This window comes from Suricata suricatta, chromosome 11 (assembly GCF_006229205.1).
Source record: "Suricata suricatta isolate VVHF042 chromosome 11, meerkat_22Aug2017_6uvM2_HiC, whole genome shotgun sequence".
NCBI lineage: Eukaryota > Metazoa > Chordata > Mammalia > Carnivora > Herpestidae > Suricata > Suricata suricatta.
Genome location: NC_043710.1, coordinates 29,274,344 through 29,296,659, shown reverse-complemented (window position 1 = coordinate 29,296,659; position 22,316 = coordinate 29,274,344). Strand labels below are relative to the sequence as shown.

General features: G+C 37.2%; 1 protein-coding gene across 1 annotated transcript in view; it reads right to left on the bottom strand.

Moving 5' to 3' along the window:
* DCDC1 (doublecortin domain containing 1) overlaps positions 1–22,316 on the bottom strand; it is a 400,051-nt gene that overhangs the window by 24,664 nt on the left and 353,071 nt on the right. The window contains exons 30-36 of the mRNA XM_029915553.1: positions 17,657–17,842; positions 15,654–15,857; positions 14,144–14,336; positions 10,357–10,509; positions 9,545–9,646; positions 3,977–4,113; positions 2,580–2,759 (exon numbers count right to left, since the gene is read on the bottom strand). Of these exons, the coding sequence (XP_029771413.1) occupies positions 2,580–2,759; positions 3,977–4,113; positions 9,545–9,646; positions 10,357–10,509; positions 14,144–14,336; positions 15,654–15,857; positions 17,657–17,842 (1,155 nt within the window). The remainder of the gene's footprint in view (positions 1–2,579; positions 2,760–3,976; positions 4,114–9,544; positions 9,647–10,356; positions 10,510–14,143; positions 14,337–15,653; positions 15,858–17,656; positions 17,843–22,316) is intronic.

The window sequence follows — 22,316 nt, the reverse complement described above, 5'->3', positions numbered from 1 at the left end:
TCAGTGCACCACATCCTTATTAATGCTTTTTCTGCCTAAGATACTGAATCTTACCCATTTCTAAGTTTCATCAGAGGTCCTGATTGATTCCTCTGTGGAGTCTTTCTCCTTCACCCCAGGTGGGAAGTGTTCCCCTCCTCTGAACTCTTACTGAACTTCCTGCCTGAACTGCTAATTTGACCTTTATAACATGCTGTTAGTACTTCTCTATGAAGAATGTCAGATCCCTTAGCTAATACATTTTTCTTACAATCTGTATTCATCAAAACAAAATATAGAGCACATAGAAAAATTCACCAGAAAGAAATACCACCTTTATTAGATCACCAACAATAAGACCATTTGATAAGTACTTCCAAAAATAGAATACTTCCAGTCTTTTATTCTAAGTGTGTGCATGTGTATATTCAGAATCAAACTCCACATGTTTATGTTACGCTTCTTTCACTTAGTCTGGAACATCTTTGTTGTCATTATTCTTTCCGAAGTTCATTTTAATTGAGTTATAATTTTCTATCCTATATACTATAATTCATTTAACCAAGCCCTCTTGATGACTGTTTAAATTATTTCTCATCTATTTGCATTATAAATAGCCCTGTGGTAAATATTCTTACCAAATAATCTTTGCAGAAATTCATAAAAATATCCCTGGGATAAAGTTCTAGAAGTACTTATTTTAATGCTATGTATTGTCAAAAAGTTGTAACTCCATCAATATGAGAGTGCCCATTTCTCTACACACTCAAATCAACTTGACATATTTCAAATGCTTTTCCAATTTGATATTAATTTTATAAGAACATAGACCATGTGTTATTTTATTCTTTTGACTGCTACCATTACTATTGATGCTAACTCGTCAATTACACTACACTATAAAATGTTCAAAATCATTTCACATACTTTACAGCATCTAGCATAATGCCCTTCATATACAAATTTCATAAAAGATTCTATGATCATGGAATAATATAAATGTGTCCCCATAAATGGGGTATCCTTTACATGCCACATGAAAGTCACAGAAATCAAAATGTCATTCCTTCACTGGATGTATGTAATTTTTTAAATCGTTTTTGCTATTCTGAGTCTGATAAACTACCTTTAATTCCATCACCCCTGCTCTACCTTTTACCTATTTATTAGGCACTTCCTATTCCCTCGTTAATGTATCAGTTCTAGTTGCAATGGTGAAGTGCATTTGAAGGCTTGGTCTTCTACAGTATGAACTCAAGAAAAAATTTTTTTAATGTTTACTTATTTTTGAGAGACAAAGAGACAGAGCATGTGTGGGTGAGGAGGGGAGAGAGAGGGAGACAGAATCTGAAGCAGGCTCCAGGCTCTAAGCTGTCAGCACAGAGCCTGACGCGGGGCTCGAACTCACTCACAGATCATGAGATCATGACTTGAGCTGAAGTAGGAAACTTAACCGACTGAGCCACCCAGGCACCCATACAGTATGAACTCAAAAATTTTAAGAAACTAGCAAGAAAGGAATATTTCTCTTTGTTATAGGACAATTTTGAGGATGTATTCTATTAAAAAAGATTTTGCTCTTTTTAAAAAAAGAATCACTTTCTTTCCTCCTGCCCCCACACACGTGTATGAAGTTCCTTTACATTTATCTCCTCTCTCAAGTAGAGCAAATTGGTTGTCAACTTCTGCTTTTGCAGTTCTTATTCAGTGTCCCCATCACAAAGGCGGAGTCCCGGTTGCACTTTGAGAACTCTTCCCTTTGAGCACACCTCCTACTCTGTGTGCCCTTATCAGCCTCCATGACCTCTCCCTGGTCAGTCTGTTGCACTGTCCTGCCTTACCCTTCAACCCTGCCAACATTTCATGTATATAAGACTTCCTCTCGGCCCAGAAAAGTTATATGAAAACATTTCACAAAATAAAAAGCCAATTATCTGATATATACTGCAAAAATTTTTTAAAGTCTACCAAAATCCATTTATTAGTTACCTAAAGTTTTTATTGAGAGACTAAAGCAAAATGTCAATTTTAGGATTATATCTTTGATATTACAAAAATAAGTGAACTGCTACTTCTCCTTTCCTTAGTCAATGTTTTAACTTTGGAAAGTAGAAGGTTTGCCAGCGTCTCAGGACTCTGGGTAGTAAGAATATGATAGATTTTCTCTAAGAATACTGTTGTTTGCCCTACAGAAAGCATATCTAGTGAATAATTCCTGGTGGAGGAAAAAATCACTCTTTTGTGAACCAGGATTTAAACACTACAGAAAAACTACTTATTCTTTTAAAGTTTAGATTTGACTCTTTGGCTATCATGGGTTTAACTGTCATTGTTCTCTGCTGACCAAGTGTCATATTCTGATTCACACACGTATCAGACAGCATTGAGCATTCACACACGTATCAGACAGCATTTTCCACACATACAAGCCCATTTAATCATCATAGTAACCCTGTGAGGAAAGTATTATTCTTGTTTTACAGATGAGAGAATGAGGTCCAGAAAAATAAAATAATTTGCCGAACCTAACAATCTAGAAATGCCTCAGCGAGGATTTCAATCCAGGCCAATGACGTGATCTCCTCTCATCCTAGATTTACCTCTGAAATAGTTTTGCCCCAGGCATAAGTACCATCTTCAGGTCTGCCTCCATTTGGATAAACCCAGACTCGTTTTGCATTGGGCTGCTTATACAGGCTGCTCTGCACGAGTGCCCTACGTTTGGTTTCAGCTGTAGAATTTCTTTGGGATTGCAGTTCCTGAACTGCAGAAAGGTGCGCCTGGTAGGAAAAGCCCAGAGAATTGCCTGGTTAGCGTGTTTACGAAGAATGTAACCAAAACAAAAATATCTTATAATTGTAAATTATATTTTAAAAATTCTAGGAAGCGTGTTACCCTCTCCTCTCACAGAATCTTCTTAAATCCCCCTTGCTTCCATGAGTCCCCAGAGGCAATAATAACTATTAGAGTAATAATAATAAGGCACTCATTTTGGCAAAACACTTAACTTTCATTTATAATTTGGAGAAATGAATAGAGATGTGTTTGGATTTCTGTGCGGTGTTTCTCCTACTGAGCAATTTCTCTGCATCTAACAAATGAGTTTTTGATTAGAATCACAACATCATTTTCTTTAACCAAGAAATGCTTCAGGGACTGTGCATGCCTGTTGTCTGAGTCTTTACTCTCTGTCTTTTAAAGTGCAGCAGCCACCCTTATACTTTGCCAGATCCCTGCCAGGCAGCTTTTCATCCTACTTCAAGCATGTCCTAGTTCAATGCTTTGCATTCATTCCCTGGTCAGTGATTTATCCTTCTCGGCTTGGCAAGAAGTCATATTTCTAGCAATGTCAATTTCTTTTTTCTAGTAACCTTGACTTGGGCACACGCCTAAGATTTAGATTGAACACATTTCACGATTTGAGAAACCCTATTAAATAAGAACATATCATTTTGATGAAAAACTTCACAAAGCAAAAAGTTTTCCCAGGTCTCTATCCCCAGTCCTCTCTCAACAGCTGACCTTTCTCTTCTCGACTTTTTTATGTCTGGCAATCCTGACTGATTAACCAACTGGACTGAAACTGCTTTTTGAATTCCTCACTTCTGAATGTCTCCATTGCAATTAGTATTTTGCTCCTTGCTCTTTTTACATATTGAGACATACCCTTAGGAGTGATGAGCAATGAAGCCATAAGGCTCAACTTGACTACACTTATTATAATTACCTTTGTACATATCCACTGGGCCTTTTTCTCTTCTTTGCTAAGGTCATAATTTCTGGTCTCCATTCAAACAAAACAGACTTTCCTATGAGCTGGCTGTCTTTTAGATAACTGCTCTCCAAATGCCAACTCAATGCTTGGCATATGCTTATGTGGTCATAACAGACCAGATGCTGAGGATATAATAATAGCTTAATTTTAAAATTCAATACTATACTTTTGAAACCTTATTAAAGAGGTAGTCTTTAATGTCTGGAGTCCTGAAAAACGTACCTCTGTATGTCTTATGAGTTCCATGAGTTTAATTTCCTCCTGCGTCTGCTCAGTCCAGCCTCCTTCCACCACCACCGGCTGCACGGGACTTTTGTTGGGAACCATGGCGGCTGGCTGACATGCCGCTACTCGCCGCCCTGGGGAAAGAAGGCCCTGGTAATGTTGTTTCTGAAGATGGGCTTTCAGATTTCAAATAAATTGGTTTGGCATTCTATGCATAAATCATTCCACTTGGGAGCATAGGCCAAAATACTAAATATATCATAAAAGCAAAGATGCCTAAGGTAATAATATCTAACAATGCCTCTTCATATGGGAGCTGAGGCTTCAAATAGTCAGGATATGCATATTCACTGTACAGATGGAAAAGAAAGATAACATGCTGGCTTCCACACTGGCCCCAGCCTCTCATGCACGATATGGTTCAGTGGTAATTTAGTCAAATAGAATCCATGACCTATATAGCCCATCATCTCTTCCAGTCATGGAACATATGTTTTGTTCTCTTCACTAATAATAAGGCTTTCCCCAACAATTAGCTTAGCAGCCTGGGGATTAAGTACCTCTAAAATAATATTAACCCAAGAGACAGGAGGCCTTTTTTTCTATCTAATAATACCCGCAAGCACGATTAGTTTCTGACACCTCTGCTGTGCCCTTTAGGTTGTTAAAAGGCTGTGGTAAGAGAAAATATTTATTGGAATACTGTACTCCAAAGAATAATAGGCATAATTTAATAAGTGTGTTGATTTGAACATATGCATTCTTTTAACTAGTCCACTGAAAATTGTTATAAAAGAGATTGAAAAAATCACAATTATGAAATTGTTCTTTTTCTATGTTGGAGAGAAACTCACACACTGAGTCATATACTGATCTCTAAACTTTTAAAGTAAAAATAATCCTTTGTCTTGCATCTTCTTTCTAGAAACTTATCTTGAGCACCAGCTATCAGTGAGGCATTGCACTAGATAATGCAAATACAAACACCTTCAAGATTTAGTCCTTGTCTCAAGTTTGGTGGGTAAAATGTCAAGGAGATGATTACACCAATAATTGATGTCACCTGTGCCTCGCCAGAGATGTGCATTTATATAAAAGTATGTAACACTAAGCTTACCACTTAGTCTGAAGTGCCAGAGAAGGCTTCTCTGAGAAAGTAACACTTAGGTGGATAAAATAATAGAAATCCTAACATAAGTTGAAGTCTAATTTTCTTGCCAAACGAGTCTTAATGTGAAGATTTTCAGACCATGACTGTAAACAAAACTCTTCGAAAATAATTTAGTATTTGCAGAGGACAAAGCATTTGTGTTCTTGTAAGTTCAAGTTTGTGGAAACAGATTAGCAATAAAACTAAATGGCAGCAATGACTTCTTAGAGAAGCCAGAATTCTACGTGCCTAATAAGCATTTTCTGCAATTTATGGATGTGGAGAAAACATAATTGAATCAGTCAGTCAATGAGTTATAGTGGCAACGCCATTAGGTTACATGATTTGGAGAAGACACCATGGTACCAGGAGAATACATACGCAAATTTACACAATATAGTTTTTAGCCTGCTCTATTCATAAAGTGCAGACAACATTAATTTATGATACATAAATATTTTATTTATAGTGCCTTTTGAACACTAAAACTTTGCTCAACTAAAGAGAGCTCAGCAATAGTTTATCATTTACACTCTTAAAAGCCAGGATTTGAACGAAGGAAAACAAACACCATTATGCATTATTTGTTTTTTGTCAACTTGCTACTAATGGTCTCTAAAAAAAACAAATGCATTTGCACTATAATTTTCATAAAGAAACATAAATTCATCACAAAAGGTTTTGGTTCAGGGAAAGATGTTCATAACAAACTATTATTTATGTAGGTGAGAATATAAATTGAAACCAAGCAAAATGTATTGATTAAATTATATTTTATTTTCTTATTACATTTCCCATATATTCTATTTTATTTCATATGATATATGGGGAAAGTAATGATAATAGCTAACAATTAGTGGGGAAAACTAGAAAACATGAGTGTTCTGCTGTTCTTTCAGACTATAAATCTCACTTGGACAACTCCCCCGTACCCCTCCCTTGATCAGAGGCCTACACTGTTTCAGCATTATCTATGGCTGGGATGGTTTTAGTTGGCAAATCCGTTTAGCTCTTGCACTAAATAAAATGCTCCATCCTTGCTTTTATATGTAACAAAGATGATACTTTGGCCTAATCTGCCATTTCTTAGTTTTTATGTTCAGTTTTTAAGACCCCAAGTCAGAAAATGGGCTGCCTTCACAGGAACCTTTATTCTAATATTTATTGAGTATTTATTATGTCCTGTGCATGACAAAAAATACTTGACATCTGTTACTTCATCATAAAAACCCTACAAAGTTAATATTAGTATTGTGATTAATATTACCAATGACCATACTTACAAATGAAAGGTAAGGTCAGTTTAGCATAGTACTTTATACATAGCATATGCTTAATAAACATGTGTCTCATTTACCAATGGCTATAATAATGGAAAATAATCTACTTAGCCACTATTTATACCTCCCATACCACCCCCCCCCCTTTCATCCAATCCTCAAGAAGCTCATTATCCAATAGGGACTGCAGTTAACTGAACTTTGACTTGTTCTTATTTATCTTCATAATCCCAAAAACTAGAAAAGCTTTTCCTCAGAGTAGGTATTTTATAAGTATGCATTGAATTTACATTTAATAGCAGAAAATATAACAGTTTGTCAGTAGAGACAAGATTTATCTTAGGACTACATTCTAAGAGAAATTTCATTAATGGATTCCTTTATAATGAACCCCATCTGACCAAACAGACTATTTTTAAGAGTATATTGTAAATGATACCAACTGAACTTTAAACACTTTTTTTTAACACTTAATGATATTAAAAGCTGAAGACATGATATAAAATCAGAATGCAGTAAGTGCATCTCTGCCAGGTACTATTTTTAGTATGTTGCTTTTTATTGATTCAATTTGATGTAGAAATAGATCTTAGAAAACTCAGTGGAGTGAATGGTTGAAATTCCATTCATTTATTAATTCATTCATTCTACAACTGCTCACAGGACAAATAGGAAGAGTGTAGGATTTATAACGTATCATAGGGAAGACAGTCATATGACCAGGTAATAATATTAATGGTTATCACAGGGGAAGGTCAAGGTGTGATGAACCACATTATTCCTAAAATAGAAAAGGGAAGGCATTTAAGAAGAATAACAAGGAAGCTGAAAAGTATATAATGAGTCGAAGCAATCCAAGAGGACAAGAGGGAGAGAAGTTTGAGGCTGAGGAAACTAAATTGTTCCACAAGCTCAGATTTAACAAAGTGCCTGATATGTCTAGAGGGCTGAAAAACAACCCAACTGGTGGAGTGGAGTGGACAAGTAAAGAGAGAAACTTACACCAAACCAAATGGTGGAAGACCACATTAAGGAGTTTCATTGTCCTAAATAGAATAGGGATCTTTGAAAGGTTTTATTCCTGGAGCCCCATGACACCTTTGATTTTTGCATGATTTCTCCAGCTTCAGAATGTCATCATTAGCATAGAATAGAAACTACTGGTAAGACTGGAAGCAGGGAGACAAGTTTCAAAGCTGTTAGAATAACCCAAAGAATAGAAGACAATCAATAGCTTGAATTTAGATAATACAGTTGGGGATTAAGATAGAATTCATTTGAGATAAATTTAATAGATTGGAAGCAACCAGACTTACAGATACTTGCCTGGAGAAAGTGAGAGGGGGGAGATGCCAAGGATGACTCCCAGGTTTCTAAGATGGAACACCTGGGTGGATGGTGGTGGCATCCACCGCTTGGGAAAATGAAGTAGTAGTAATTGGAGTGGTACTAATATAACTTTAGTTTTTGACACGCTTATGGGACATTCAAATGAAAATGTCTAGTAGTTGAAGTAATAGAGATTATCAGTCATGATAAATGTTTTTCATTTAGACCCAATAATTCTTTTGGTAAGAACTGAGTAACAGTCATTTCAATCCAGAGTTCTGTCTAGTGCATTTCCGAGTAGCTATGTTGCTCGCCAAAATAAAATTTGCATGCTGTCGACAATAGACAGAGCACATCTTAGGAGTTGAACTCTTGCTTTAGCAATTACAGAAATGTATTCCCTTCCCGACTAAAGTCCACAATACACTACTTCTCCCTCAAAGAATCATCTTACTAGGAATAGTATAAGGTCCAGAACCTAAGATTCTTTGACAAAGAGAATGAAAGAGGAGAACAAAGGCTGCCAAATGATCACTTTGACTATGAATAGAATATTTATGTTAAAGAGTGGTGAGAGTGGACATCCCTGTCGTGTTCCTGATCTCAGGGGAAAAGCTCTCAGTTTTCCCCCTTGAGGATGAGAGACGGGCACCCTCCTACACTGTTGGTGGCAATGTAAACTTGTGCAGCCACACTGGAAAACAGTGTGGAGGTTCCTCAAAAAACTATCACTAGAACTTCCCTATGACCCAGAAATAGCACTGCTAGGGATCTACCCAAGGGATACAGAAGTGCTGATGCATAGAGGCATATGTACTCCAACGTTCATAGCGGCACTGTCAACAATAGCCAAAACATGAAAAGAGCCTAAATGTCCATCACCTGATGAGTGGATCAAGAAGATGTGGTGTATATATATACAACGGAGTACTACATGGCAATGAGAAAGAATGAAATCTGGCCATTTGTAGCAAAGTGGATGGGCCTCGAGAGTGTCATGCTAAGCAAAATAAGTCAGGCGGAGAAGGACAGATACCATATGTTTGCATTCATAGGTCTAACAGGAGAACAGGAGAAACCTAATGGAGGACCAGGGGGAGGGGAAAGGGGAAAGAGAGTTGGGGAGAGAGAGGGACACAAAACTTGAGAGACTATTGAATACTGAACACGAACCGAGGGTTGAAGGGCAAGGGGGAGGGGGGAAAAGAGGTGGTGGTGATGGAGGAGGGCACTTGTGGGGAAGAGCACTGGGTGTTCTATGGAAACCAATTTGACAATAAACTATTAAAAAAAAAGAAAAGAGGAAAAAAAAGAATATTTATGCTGCATTACAAGAAGAAGCCCTTCTGAGATAGTGACATTGACCTTTGAAGAACTTAGTACTTCCTCACTCAAATTATTAAAACAAACAAACAGAAAACAACAACAAAAACCAACACATTTCATTCCCAGCAATACCCAAGGAATACACAGAAAGTTTTGCTTAAGAACTAATGACAGAGCCCACAGAATGTCAGTTCAGCAACGGTTTCAATCCCACCAAAGAAGTTAAATGACCCAGACACTCTCTTGATTTTAAAATTTACCTATAATCCATGTGATACTCATTTTAATATAAAAGTTACAAATATAAAATAAGTACTGGAAGATACATTATTAGGTTTTAGACTTGCTCAAGTGACTTTTGTGGCTCAATATTTTTGGTACTCAGTTACACATCTGGTATCTAACAGTAGGAAAAAATGACAGCAAATTGGGGTTCCATTTAGAATTAAACACAGTATACTTGATTTAGTTCATACTGACCTTTTAACTGTCTCATTTTGTGTTTCATGGTGTCTAGATCAGCCAAAATTTTGTCCTTTTTTAGCCAGTTCTGTTTTTCTAATTTTTCTGCTTTCTGCAAAGCTAGAAAAAAAAATACATGATATTTTATCCTGCATTGTGTTATCAACAGTAATTTATCATGCAAGCCAATAATTTATAAAGAACTTTCTGCTGCAAGAAATAGATTCAATTAGAAGTAAGTAATTAAAAGGTAAGGGTCATTAAAAGAAACCTCATTTGAAAGATGACAGGGCTTAAGGCATTTCTTTATGGAATGGAGAGGGGGGAAAAAGAACAGTGCTGTTTTATTATATAGATTTACCATATGCAATAGCCATATTTCATTTTCCACTTCCACAAACTATTTGGAGGTGATGAAAGCCTGGCTTGGAACCATTCATTTTTTAAACATCCACCTACTGCCTAAAGGGTGCAATTCTTAAAAATGAAAATGTGCAGACAGGTCGTCTTCAGTGTGAATTAAACTCATTTGTTATTTTCTAATGTATACCATTATTCTCAGTCTTATAGACCAAGGATCTCTTTATCAACTAAATTAGACATTTTTCCATGCAGAATACTCCATTCCAGTAAGAAAAAACAGGCAAATCTGCAAATAAAGGATCACAGCTATCCTTGTGCACATGTTAATTGATGGACCTCCTGTTCTTTGCATAAATGTGATGTTACTATGTTGACATTGTACACATTTAATTCTTATGGTGACATAAAATTTATTTCTCCTTCTTTTATACACTTGCTTGAAAGCAAGCACAAACAAAAAAACTTACCATTTGGAGATAGAAATGGTTCACCACAAGATACCCAGATGGCAATGGGATTTCTGAGAATGAGGGTGAGCAAAGATTCATCTATACCACCCAAACTGTCAGATGTCACAGACTTTGGAAATAATTTGGTTTTCTCTTTCATTCTTGGGGTTTCTAGGAAACAAATGACACATTCACCATTGCACAATGAATAAATTTGCCTCCTACATTCATTTGTTTATTCGAATGATTTCTTTTCTTGTAATGACTTGATTTAAACAGGTAATACCTAAACCAGATACGAACACATAAATCTGACCAGAAATTTAATATGTAATCAAATAATTTAAACTAATCTGATTGTAAATATACTTTTAGTTTCCTTTCTTACACGTTACCTAGTTGTGACAGAAATCTGAGGTGGCTCACCATAATTGCTACTCTGAAAAGGAATAAAAGAAAAAAATAAGAAAAGTAAGGAAAGGAGGGAAGCCTTTCTAGACTGAGGCCAGAGATAAAATGCTTCAGTGTCCTCATCTTTTAGATGAATAATAGTATCTATCTCATTCTGCTGTTGGGAAGATTAAAAGGGAGAAAAAAGAAAGTGTTTAGAATAAATAGTCTTTGGTCTAATTAATTGGACACATATGCAAAAAGTGCTAGATAATATTTTTATTAATTAAAAAAATTTTTTTAAATGTTTTATTTATTTTTGAGAGAGAGAGAGAGAGAGAGAGAGAGAGAGAGAGACAGCGTGAGCCGGGGAAGATCAGAGAGAAGGAGACACGAATCTGAAGACGGGCTCCAGGCTCTGAGCTGTCAGCACAGAGCCCGATGCGGGGCTCGAACCCACGAACCGTGATATCATGATCTGAGCTGAAGTCGGACGCTTGACCAACTGGGCCACCCAGGTGCCCCAATAATATTTATATTATTAAGTGGCTATGAAAACCACAGTGTTTCCATTTGCTAGAGATAAAGCACAATTTGCCTTCTGAGCATTCTAGTGGCCCAAGCAAAGAAGAAGACACAATATCAAGATTCAGATGGCCTGCATGGAGCAATAAATTCCTCAGAAGATACAACTTTCCTGGTTCCTGAGATCTGAGAGAAATTTATTTCAGGACCTTCATAAAGGGGTTATTTGTGAGAGAGCAAACAGTATCTTGCAGTAGAAATGAACAATATTCAGAACTTCTAACATGCTGGGCATTTCACTAAGACCTCTGCATATATTACCACATGTAATTCTCAGAATGATACTCTGAGCTAGGTCCATTCCTTTTTTACAAAGTAACTGAGGGTTAGTCACACAGCTAGGTAGCAGCAGAGCCACGATTAGAAACCAGGCCATATACCTCCAGAACCTGTACCCATAACCACCGTCTCCATAATAAACATGATACTGAGTTTCTGAGTGATGCCTGTTTTTTTTTTTAAAGTTCCTCAATGCAAACTGATGGCATAACACAAGCCACAATTCAGTTAAAGGAGGCAGCCTGCTCATAGGACAACTTATTCGAGGATAATCTCCAGAATATAGAGAGGAAGGGATGGCCACACCTTTTTAGTAGTTCAGCATGAATAACATTACTCCCAGCCAAGTTTTCAATAACAATTAAAAAAGAAGAGCCTTTGAGATTATAATACGCCAGAACCTAGAGGCCAGATATCTATATGCCAAGTAAAGGCCAAACTATATGCTTTAATGATCAGCTAGGCATTAAAAGTTCACATAATTATCTTTAAAAACTCATTCGAAAACAGGACAAATAATATCATTGTGAAATAATGGAAAAAATATATATGGTCTCTGCCACAAGTTTCTGGCAGAGAGCTTCTAAATTTCTTGTAATTTTCTAAGTGATTCTTTCTGTCTTTGATCCTGGTTCCTGATGCAGAGTTCTTAAATCCTTTGGAATTTCTTGGATGATAGCAGTGTCTTGTTTTCTAGTGAGATGACTTTTGACAGACTCTTGGATGAAGGCTGTTCACCAGAAAGACCAACCCATGATTAGAACCTTGAAATTCCAGGCGCCTGGGAGGCTGAGTTGGTTAGGTGCCTGACATCAGGTCATGATCTCTCAGTTTACGAGTTCGAGAGCTACATCAGGCTCTGTGCTAACAGCTCAGGGCCTGGAGTCTGCTTCAGATTCTGTGTCTCCCTCCCCTGCTTGTGCTCTGTCTCTCAACAATAAATGAATGTTAAAAAAAAGAAAAACTTTGGAATTTTTCACTCCACCCTCATTCTCCAAAGAGGGGAGAGACTAGACATGGAATTAGTGAACAATCACGCCCACATCATGAAGTCTCCATAAAACCCCCAAAAGTACAGGATTTGGAGACTTCCTTTGTTGGTAAACACATGGAGCTGGCAGGAGAGGAGTGACAGGCTTAAAGAGAACAAGGAATTTCTGGGCCCCTTCCCACATACTTTATCCTGCTCATCTCTTCCACCTGGATACTTATCTATATCCTTTATCACATCCTTTTACAATAAACCAGTAGACTGTAAGTACACATTCCCTTGAGTTCTGTAACCTGCTCTAGCAAATTAACCAAACTGAAGGAAGGAGTCATGGGAATTTCCAATTTAAGCCAATTGGTCAGAACCACAGGTCTGGACATCTGAAATGATAGGTGGTGGTTTGGGGGTACAGTCTTGTGGGACCGAGCTCTTAACCTGTGGTATCTGATGCTATATCTAGGTAGATAGTGGCAGAATTGAGTTAAATTATAGGACTCCCAGCTGGTGTTGCAGAATTGCTTGGTGTGGAGGATAAAACCACACATCAGGTGTCAGAAATGTGAATGTGAAAACAATGTGAGAGTAAAGAAGAGACATGCAGAAAGAAGAGTGGGTTTTTCCTACTCAATTCTATACACAATAATGATAGTTAATATTCACTGGATGTTTAGTAAACATCACAGACACTATTCTAAGTGGCATACACATTTATATATAAAATTCCTATTCATATATATTCTTATGAATATATATTCATACCTATGAGGACCCAATGAATATACATTTACATGACCATCAGTGTAAAATTTGTAAAATGAGGAAACTGAGGTACAAGAGTTTAAACAACTTGCCCAAGATGATTCAGCTAGCAAGTGACAGAGCTAAGATCTGAACCCTGGTATTCTGGCTCCAAAACCCAAGTTATTAACCTTTAAGTGATGACTCTCAGTACAACAATGGAAAGCTGAGATCACTCTGGTGAATCACTGTGAGCAAGACTCATTTTCATTTAGCCAACTGTTGCTGGGGACATAGTTTGTCCTTGTCCTCAAGTTGTACATGGTTTAATGAGAACACACAAAGATGTAAAGAGAAAATTATAATATAGTGTGCTAGGAGCTGCAATATGGGTGCTTTCACCAGAGCTCCTGGGAGTTTAGAGAAGCAGTGGAGATAGGCAGGAGCAGGTAAGGGCAGCTGGTGGGCAATCCCTCTTGCGTTGATCCAGCCCCACTTTCTTAAGTGGTCTCCAGTTGGTTTTGGTTTTAAATTTAATAACAAAACCTGCTCATGTTACATAAAGCAGCTAAACTATCGAACATATTTTATGAACTTGAGGCAATTTATTTACTGTTTTGGTGCTGACACCAAAAAATTTTTTTTTTTGTTATTCTGCAAGGTAAAAACAGTATGAAACCCTCACATGAGAGTCGCTTTCTGTGATTTTGTAGTTGTAGAAGGGGAGACTAGATCAAAGAACCACACTCAGCTTTTTTATGATAAAAAAATAGGGAGAATCAGCTAAATTCTGATTTGTAGAAGATAACCAACCTTTCATACTTTTAATAGTTGTTTCTTTTGTTCCCACAGAGGCTGCCTCTTTCTTTTGCTCTTCAGTGTATCTCTGGTTAAAAGATTCATTCAGAGCCCATAAAACCAAATCACGTAAGGAAAGAATTGTGGTCCCATCTTTGGTATATACTTTGGAGGCTGCTCTGGCAAGACCCAGTTGCTCCGTGCATTCTGTAAGAAGCTAAATAACAAAGACTATAAGGAACTGATGAGAGAAAATAGTGATAGAGCCAGGAATAATTGCAAAGAGCTTATTATTTTAGAAATTTGAGAAAATCCTTTAATTTGGGAAAATGGAAAGGTAAATAGTTACTGATTTCACCTTTGATTAGAGATAGATTTTTATATTAGGTTGTCTGATATAATCTCATGAAATTAGTCCACTTGAGCTGTGAAAATTAGCTCCAAAAATTGAACACAGCAGCTGATATATTTAATCATGAATCAGTTAATATATTTTATCATCAAAGTATTTATTTTCTACAAAGTGTTCAACTTAGAGATCCACTTTCAATTTTGTTGCTTTATAAGGTATAAAATTGTAACACTTCACACTGATAAACTGCTTTAAAATAAATGAGTAGTTGACTTTCAAACCCAAACTGACACATGTTATTACTTCCATTTTGTGGATAGAAAAACAGGCTGAAAGGTTAACATTTTTAAAGCCCAAGACTACAGAATCCAGCTGTGGAGCTCAGGGTGAATCTTGGAGTTGCTAACTTTTGTGATTTGCTTGGTTCATTGAACAATATCTTAATAAAAAAATACTTGTATTCAATCAAAAAGGTGAGTGAATGGGTAGGTGTGTGTGTGTGTGTGTTTGCAAGGAGGTCTACAGGGTAACTCTGTATCATATTTAACATTGCTTGTAAAATATGCTGTTAAAGGCACTGCTCAGAATATGTAGATAAGATAATCACCAAGCAATGGAAGCACCAAGCTGGGTTTGGGCCTTTTGAGCTTTCCTTCCTTCCTGTGACTGTAGGGAGGAGCCCCTACAAAGGAACCACATACTCCTTCCTAATACAACTCTTGCTTCTCCAATTTGAGAATGAAGTGAAATAACCTGTCAAAAAATAAGTGCTCATTTTTTCCAAATGATAAATGAGGTAGCATCTCTTAGAATATTCAAATGACATACAACTCGGAGGTAGAATGGGAAGAAAGGCAAAAAACACACAACCAACAACGGAATTCTATCACAAGAGTGAGGAAAATCTAGTAGCTTTATCTCTCCCTGCTTTTATACATCTTTGCTCTGGAGCCAATCTGAATACCATATTTTGGTTTCTCATTTTTCTGAGTCTGTTTTCAAAGAAGTGCAATAGAAAAGAATATCTTTGGAAAAACAGAGATCTTGATCTCATCAGCTTAAATTAGTGAAACTGGCCAGAGAACATTCATCTTTCAATTCCATTGCTTTTTTCTTGTCAGAAGAATCATTATTATCCTTACCTCTGAGGATGCAAAAAACATTTAAGTGATAGCCACTTACTGTGGGGAACGTTCCAGCCACAATTAACTTCCCATTTCGATATCCATCGCCATTTTTGTATGCAATTATTTTCACTGCCTTCTGGTGCGTGGCTGCTACACCACTCTGAGGTACAGCGAGCGCGCAGCTCTTCGTCCGTAAAGATAACAGACGTTCTTCGTAATAACTTAGCGTTTTCTCAGCCTCATAAGGAGATAAATCAGCCTGATTAAAACAAAACAAAGCAGAGGTGTACGCAACCTTCTTCTTTTAGTTTCTATTATTTTGATCTCTTAATTTAATAAATGTTGGCATGTACATGTGTGTGGTATGGAAAGTTTGAAATGCTTACTCCACATGCTAGAAGTATTGAATACCACAGTGGGAAGAGCACTGAGTCAGAATTCAGTTCTCTTTCCAGCCGTGTCATTAAGTCCTTAGGTGACTTTAGGTCTCTGGTTTGTGTTTCTGGGCTTCTCCTGTTTTCTACTTTGCCTTCTGCTGTGCCAGGAGTTGGGGGAGAAGGATGCCAGTGCCAGAGAAGTAATGGGATGCTGGCTCTACAGACAATCTCTTAGTCTTTAGCTTGAGGATGATCCCATCCTGTGGTGGCAGACTGAAGAATGAGGAGGGAATGACTATAGTCTTAACTACACGGTGTGGGTTCAGCGGTTGGCTTAGTCCAGCAAAGCCAGGAGAGCAGAAAGGATTATGCAAGACTTCACAAGTCAGGAGCAATAAGAGGGAGGCCAAGGGAAGTCTCCCTGAGCTGTTCTCAAGCTTCCGTATTTATTAAGCATACATTCAGGGAAACATTGTGCAATACGTCAGTGGGCTGTGTGCCAATGAGAACTTATAGAAAGCTTGCAGAAAAGCAATGCATTCCCAAGACTACAAAAGAGCAGAAGCAGAAAGCAGGGTGGAGAACAAGATAAGATATTCCATAGATAAGATGGTCTAAGGAATTCATGAGCACAGGCAGGACTCAAACATATACCCTCCCACTGTTTCCTCTGCTTTGCAATGGGTTCCCTATAATCTCCTAAGCCAGGAAATAGCTATTTGATTTCCCACAACATGGTAATAAGGGTGGTAAATATCACACTTCACCCTTTCCCCTACTCAAGATGCTGCTTTGAGGGCAAAATTTTGTCTGAGACACTGTAGCATTGGGGATTCTTTTCAATCAGCTCACCAACACCCCCCTAACCCCGCCGTCACTAAAGCTAAGCCAAATGCCTTCAGACTTCCCCAGACTCTTCCTTTCTCCATCAGAGTTACTGTTGCACTTAATGTTTACTGCAACTGTTCCTGTGTTCTCCAGACTGCTCCCACCCTGCACTGTGTATCTGGTTTAGGGGAAAAAGGAAAGATATCTGGAAATAGACTGGGCAAGCCCCAGAGAGCACATTCAAGTTGGAAGGCTCCTCCTAGGAAATGCTCCATTTTATATAGGTGTGTAAGTTCCCCTTAGCACATCTTACTCTAAACTTGAAGGAGGGGACTTTTTAAATGGTGCCATTTTAAATTAAGATCACAGGAAAGTGGCAGAGATTCTTTTTTTCTTCATGAGCTATAAATAGTATTAGACATGGATGCATGAATTCAGGCATCCAACCTGAACAGTCATTAACAACATGTCAAATTCCCTCTGAAATGTTCCATATTAGTAAAAAGAAGTTTTCCCTGTGAATATAGACAAAACAGCTGCTCCACTAAGTAAAGATTTGCAGTGGCTTCTTCATCTAAAAGCAACACAGAGAGCAGTGGGAGGTGTCAGTAGATGATTAAAGCGGCAGAAGTGCCCAATTAACTTCAAAGAGTGGATCGAACTATTAATAGACAATGTATTTTAAATTAAAATGGGGAAAAGGAAATCAATGCAGGTGGAATGGTAAAGGTGCATCAGAGGAAGATGAATTGGATGAGTGGAGATGAACTTGAGTGCAAGGCAAATAATGAATGCATCAAAGTTTCCAAAGCGATGCCACACGTGTATTAGCAGAGCTCAGGTCATTACACACCTTTGCCACACTGATGACCTTGAAAGGCCCTCGTGAGAAGGGCTTCTGGGTCTTGGAGCCCGAGGCACAGAGGAATGGCAGCCCTGGAAGCAACTGTTTCAGTTCCTTCTCCGCTCTCATGGACCGTCCACATGCTAAGCAGAGCACAATTTTCTTCTTTCCACAGGGTGAGAGATAATAGTATCCCTAAAAAAAGGAACAAAGATGTTCTTATGTAGGTGCATCTAAATTATGATAGCATTTTTGTAGAATACTTTACAATACAAATAAAGCTCTTATATAACCCCCAAATGCTAAATTTGAAATCTCAACATGAATGCATTATTTTGCTCCCTAATAACTATGTTTAAAAAAACATATTTCTAAATTTTATTGACTGAAAAAAACTAGAGGAAATGACAATTCAAAATCAATGATTATATCTTATGTCAAGAATCAGGGTTTCTTGAGGAATAGCCAGTTCCAGATTTGGGGCAAGAACTACCTAAGATAAGCACGTGATGGCCTATAGTGCCTGGAAAGACAAGAAGCCACCCAGGAGTAAAAGAGTCATGTTAAAAAGACACAAGAACCAACATGAAGAATCCTCCACTGGCCCAAATTGGGACAATTTGGGAAAAACAAAAAAAGCCCTTTAGATATATTTAAATATACAAACCACATGAGCTCATAATGATGCTAAAAATAGAAGTTTAAATAACAATTAAAAAACAACAGACAAATAAAAACAAAAGCACAGCTTATTGGAGTCCACTGGACGTGAACCGGCACAATAAATAACTGACAACTGGCCATTTGTGGCAGATGACTTGCAAAGATGGCTACAATACAACCCCCCCATCCTTGTCTGCATGTGCTTCTGAAAGGACTGTCACTTCGCTGCTCCTCCAATCAAGAAATCTTTCTCCTTTTGTCCTTTCCTTGAATCTGAGCAAGGCCATGTGACTTGATTTGGCCGAAGTAACACTAGTAAATGTGACAGTGCAAGCAGATGCCTAAGAAGTGCTTGCACATGGCAGCTTGTTCTCTTTTGGCTGCAACTGGAACCCTGAGACCACAGTGTGAACACACTTGAGCTAGCCTACTTAAGAAGCCTTGAGGAGAACCAAGAACCCCAGATAGCTGCCTGCTAACCTCCCCCAGACATGTGAGAGAGACCGTTGTTAACCACCCAGCCCCCATAGAACCACCAACGTACTAACATACCACAAGATGACTACATATTAGGGTCACATTAGTGACCAGCAGAGCTGTCCCACTGAACCCAGTCCAAATTATGGGCCAACAGAGAAAAAAAATGGTTCTTGGTTTAAACCACTAAGTTTTCAGGCTGTTTATTATACCACCATAGAGAAGTGAGATAGAATGAATAAACATTTATTCTACCATCCCTTACAAACCATATTTTTGGGTATTCAAATACCTAGTTAAAGAGAATGGACCTTGTTGAAATTCTTCCTTAAATTAACAGTTTAGCTAATACAGGCGCCTGGATGACTCAGTTGGTTAAGTGTCTGACTTTTGCTCAGGTCATGATCTCACAGTTTTTGAGTTCAACTCCTGTGTTGGGCTCTGTGCTGACAGCTCAGAGCCTGGAGCCTGCTTCAGATTCTGTGTTTCCCTCTCTCTCTCTGCCCCTTCCTCTCTCCCTCTCTCTCTGTGAAAAATAAACATTAAAAAATAAAACTAAAAAAAAGTTCAGGTAATAAATGTTGGGGAAAATGATAGAATTAGACAAAACTGACATCTCTTTTATTTTGAGAGAGAGAGTATGGAGCAAGGGAAAGGTGGGGAGAGAGAGAGAGAGGAAGAGAGAGAAAGAGAAAGAGAGAGAGAAGGAATCTTAAGCAGGCTCCATGCTCAGTGTGGAGGCCAATTGGGGCTTGATGCCATGACCCTGTGATCATGACCTGAGCCAAAATCAAGAGTCAGATGCTCAACTGACTGAGATACACACGCACCCCTAATATTGACTCCTTTGAAACTCCAAATGAAATAACTGATTTAAGCAAAGATCACCAAAGAGTGACAGTAGGTGGAAAGTCATTGGGAGATTCGTTACATGTGAGATTAGGTTGTTATCATGCCCACTGATACCTATTATTCTTAAAAATGGAAAATCCAGACATCATACCCCTGCATAAGTGGTCAATATGAAATATACAATAACACCCAGGACAATTCTTGTCAGAAAATATTGAACATAAATCTAATTACAACTCTAGTGTTAAATTCCTTTTACAGGAGTCATGGGAGCCAGAGAAACAAATTTAAAACTGACACAAACAAACATACAAATCCAAATAAGAGACATTCTATAGGACAATTCTAGATTCTACAACCAAATGCCTAATGTTTGGTTTGACATTTAAACTTGTTTGAATCGTGACTCACACCAACCAACAATAAGAATAATTTTTTTAGGAGAACCTAGGAAATTTGATTAACAACAGGGTACTTGATAGCTGAAGTGCTAATATTAATTTTGAAAGATATGATAATGGCATAACTATGTAAGAAAATGCTTCAATTTTTTAGAGGCATGTTTAAGTTTAAGGTGAAATTGTATCATGTTTGGGGTCTGTAAATTTTGTAAAACCTTGATTATAGTTGAATTTGGATGATAAATATATGAGAATTCATTATACTATTATATTTTTAATATGTATGAAAATCTCCATAATAAAATTTTAAAGTACTTTAATATAGACTCTCTAATTTGCTTTGCTCCTCATAAAAGTTAAGTACAGCTAGAGTTAATACCATTCTCCATCAATTTACAGATAGGAAACAAATGCTGAGAGAGGGACATTTTCATCCAAGGATACTTAAGTAGTATTTGGCAGAACTGAAATAGAAAACTTACCCCTGATTCCAAGTTCTTGGCTATTTTTTGCCTTTGTCATATTGCTTCAACTCCTCCCTTTAAGTACATGGAGTTAACTCAATTCAAAGCCAACATTTAAATGATACTTTTGAGGATATAATTCTTAAATTCCACTATGGATTTTTCTATATGTACATACAACTTCCATTTTTCTACACATTGATTAAAGGCAGAAAATTAAAACATCTCTGCTTAGATGGAGATTATGAATATTATGTGCAGAATCATTTCCATAGAAAAGCATGGGTTTCATGATAATCGTGTGCCAATAATGTTCCTTATTATACTAGAAAAGCTCATTGAAAGTGTCCAGAAAATGTATTTTTCATTCATTAAAACATCAATCCCCATCACTGTGATGCTACAGGTTTGATGACCTCTGAGTTGTTTTATTTTGGCAATAGTACATACATAATGTAAACTATTTGTCATTAATTCATTTACATTTAATACTGCTTGGAAATTGCTGATGGAAAGAAAAGTGAAATACATTTGGGGAATTCCCAGGTTAACTATGCCTGTAGAATTCAAACAGAGTTTAAAAGTTCAATAGGTCAGGGGCGCCTGTGTGGCTCAGTCGGTTAAGCCTCCGACTTCGGCTCAGGTCAGATCTCACATTCGTGGGTTTGAGCCCCGTGGTTAGGCTCTGTGCTGACAGCTAGCTCAGAGCCTGGAGCCTGCTTCCGGTTCTGTGTCTCCTTCTCTCTCTGTCCCTCCCCTTCTCATGCTCTGTCTCTCTCTGTCTCTAAAATAAATAAAACATAAAAAAATAATAAATAAATAAATAAATAAGTAAGTAAAAGTTCAGTAAGTCAGCTCCTGGTATTCTGTGAAGAATATCAGACAATTGATTTGACTGATTCTTTTTTCTATACAATTTTCTTTATTTATCAAAATGACTAACTTGATCTGTTGTTCATTTGGCCTTATAGACATATGGTCTATTACATGGGATTTGTCTAATCAATAATGACTGTACTATATATATATACTATATAGTAGGTAATGTGATTGTGAGTAAATTATTCAGTGTCTTTATCATATTTATTATTTAAATGAGCAACATGTGTGAAAATCACTAGGATTGATCCGTATGTAACATACAGTAGCCATCAAGCATGTAATAGTTACTTCATATTCCCTTTCTTTTTCTAAACTATCCATTAGGATGAGATCTAGAAAAGGAGTTCTTACCCTAAATCCCAAATGGATTTCAAGAGAAGTCTATAAATGCTCTAAAACATATGAAAGGTGCTTGTGTACATATGTGCATTTTGGGGGAAAGAATATGCATAATTTTTATGAAATGCTCAAAGTCTGTATCTCAAAAAAGATTAAGAACTAACTGCTGGCCTAGAGACTTTGTGAAATGAGTAGATTTCTCCCAGGTCCAGGAGAGGTTTTTAATCTGTGAATCCCAGAATTGATATATTATTGTACTCTTCAGATTAATCATATTAACTTCTAATAGATAGGCTATGATTTAACTACTGGAAAAGGAAAATTATAACCTTTTGGAGTAAATCATGGTTAGAAAATGGGAAGCTGTATTTTGGTTAACATAAATAGAAGAAAATCTTGATTATATGATTAAAAGAAAGGCACTAGTTTTATAACCATTAAGGCCTAAACTCTAGGACTCCTCTCTTTACTTTTTTTTTATTATAAAGTAATTCAATCATACAAAGCAGCACAGTATAGTGAACCTCTATGAACCCATAATCAGCTTCCCCAATTACTATCTGGATGTTAATAAAAGTCAGCAAAAATAAT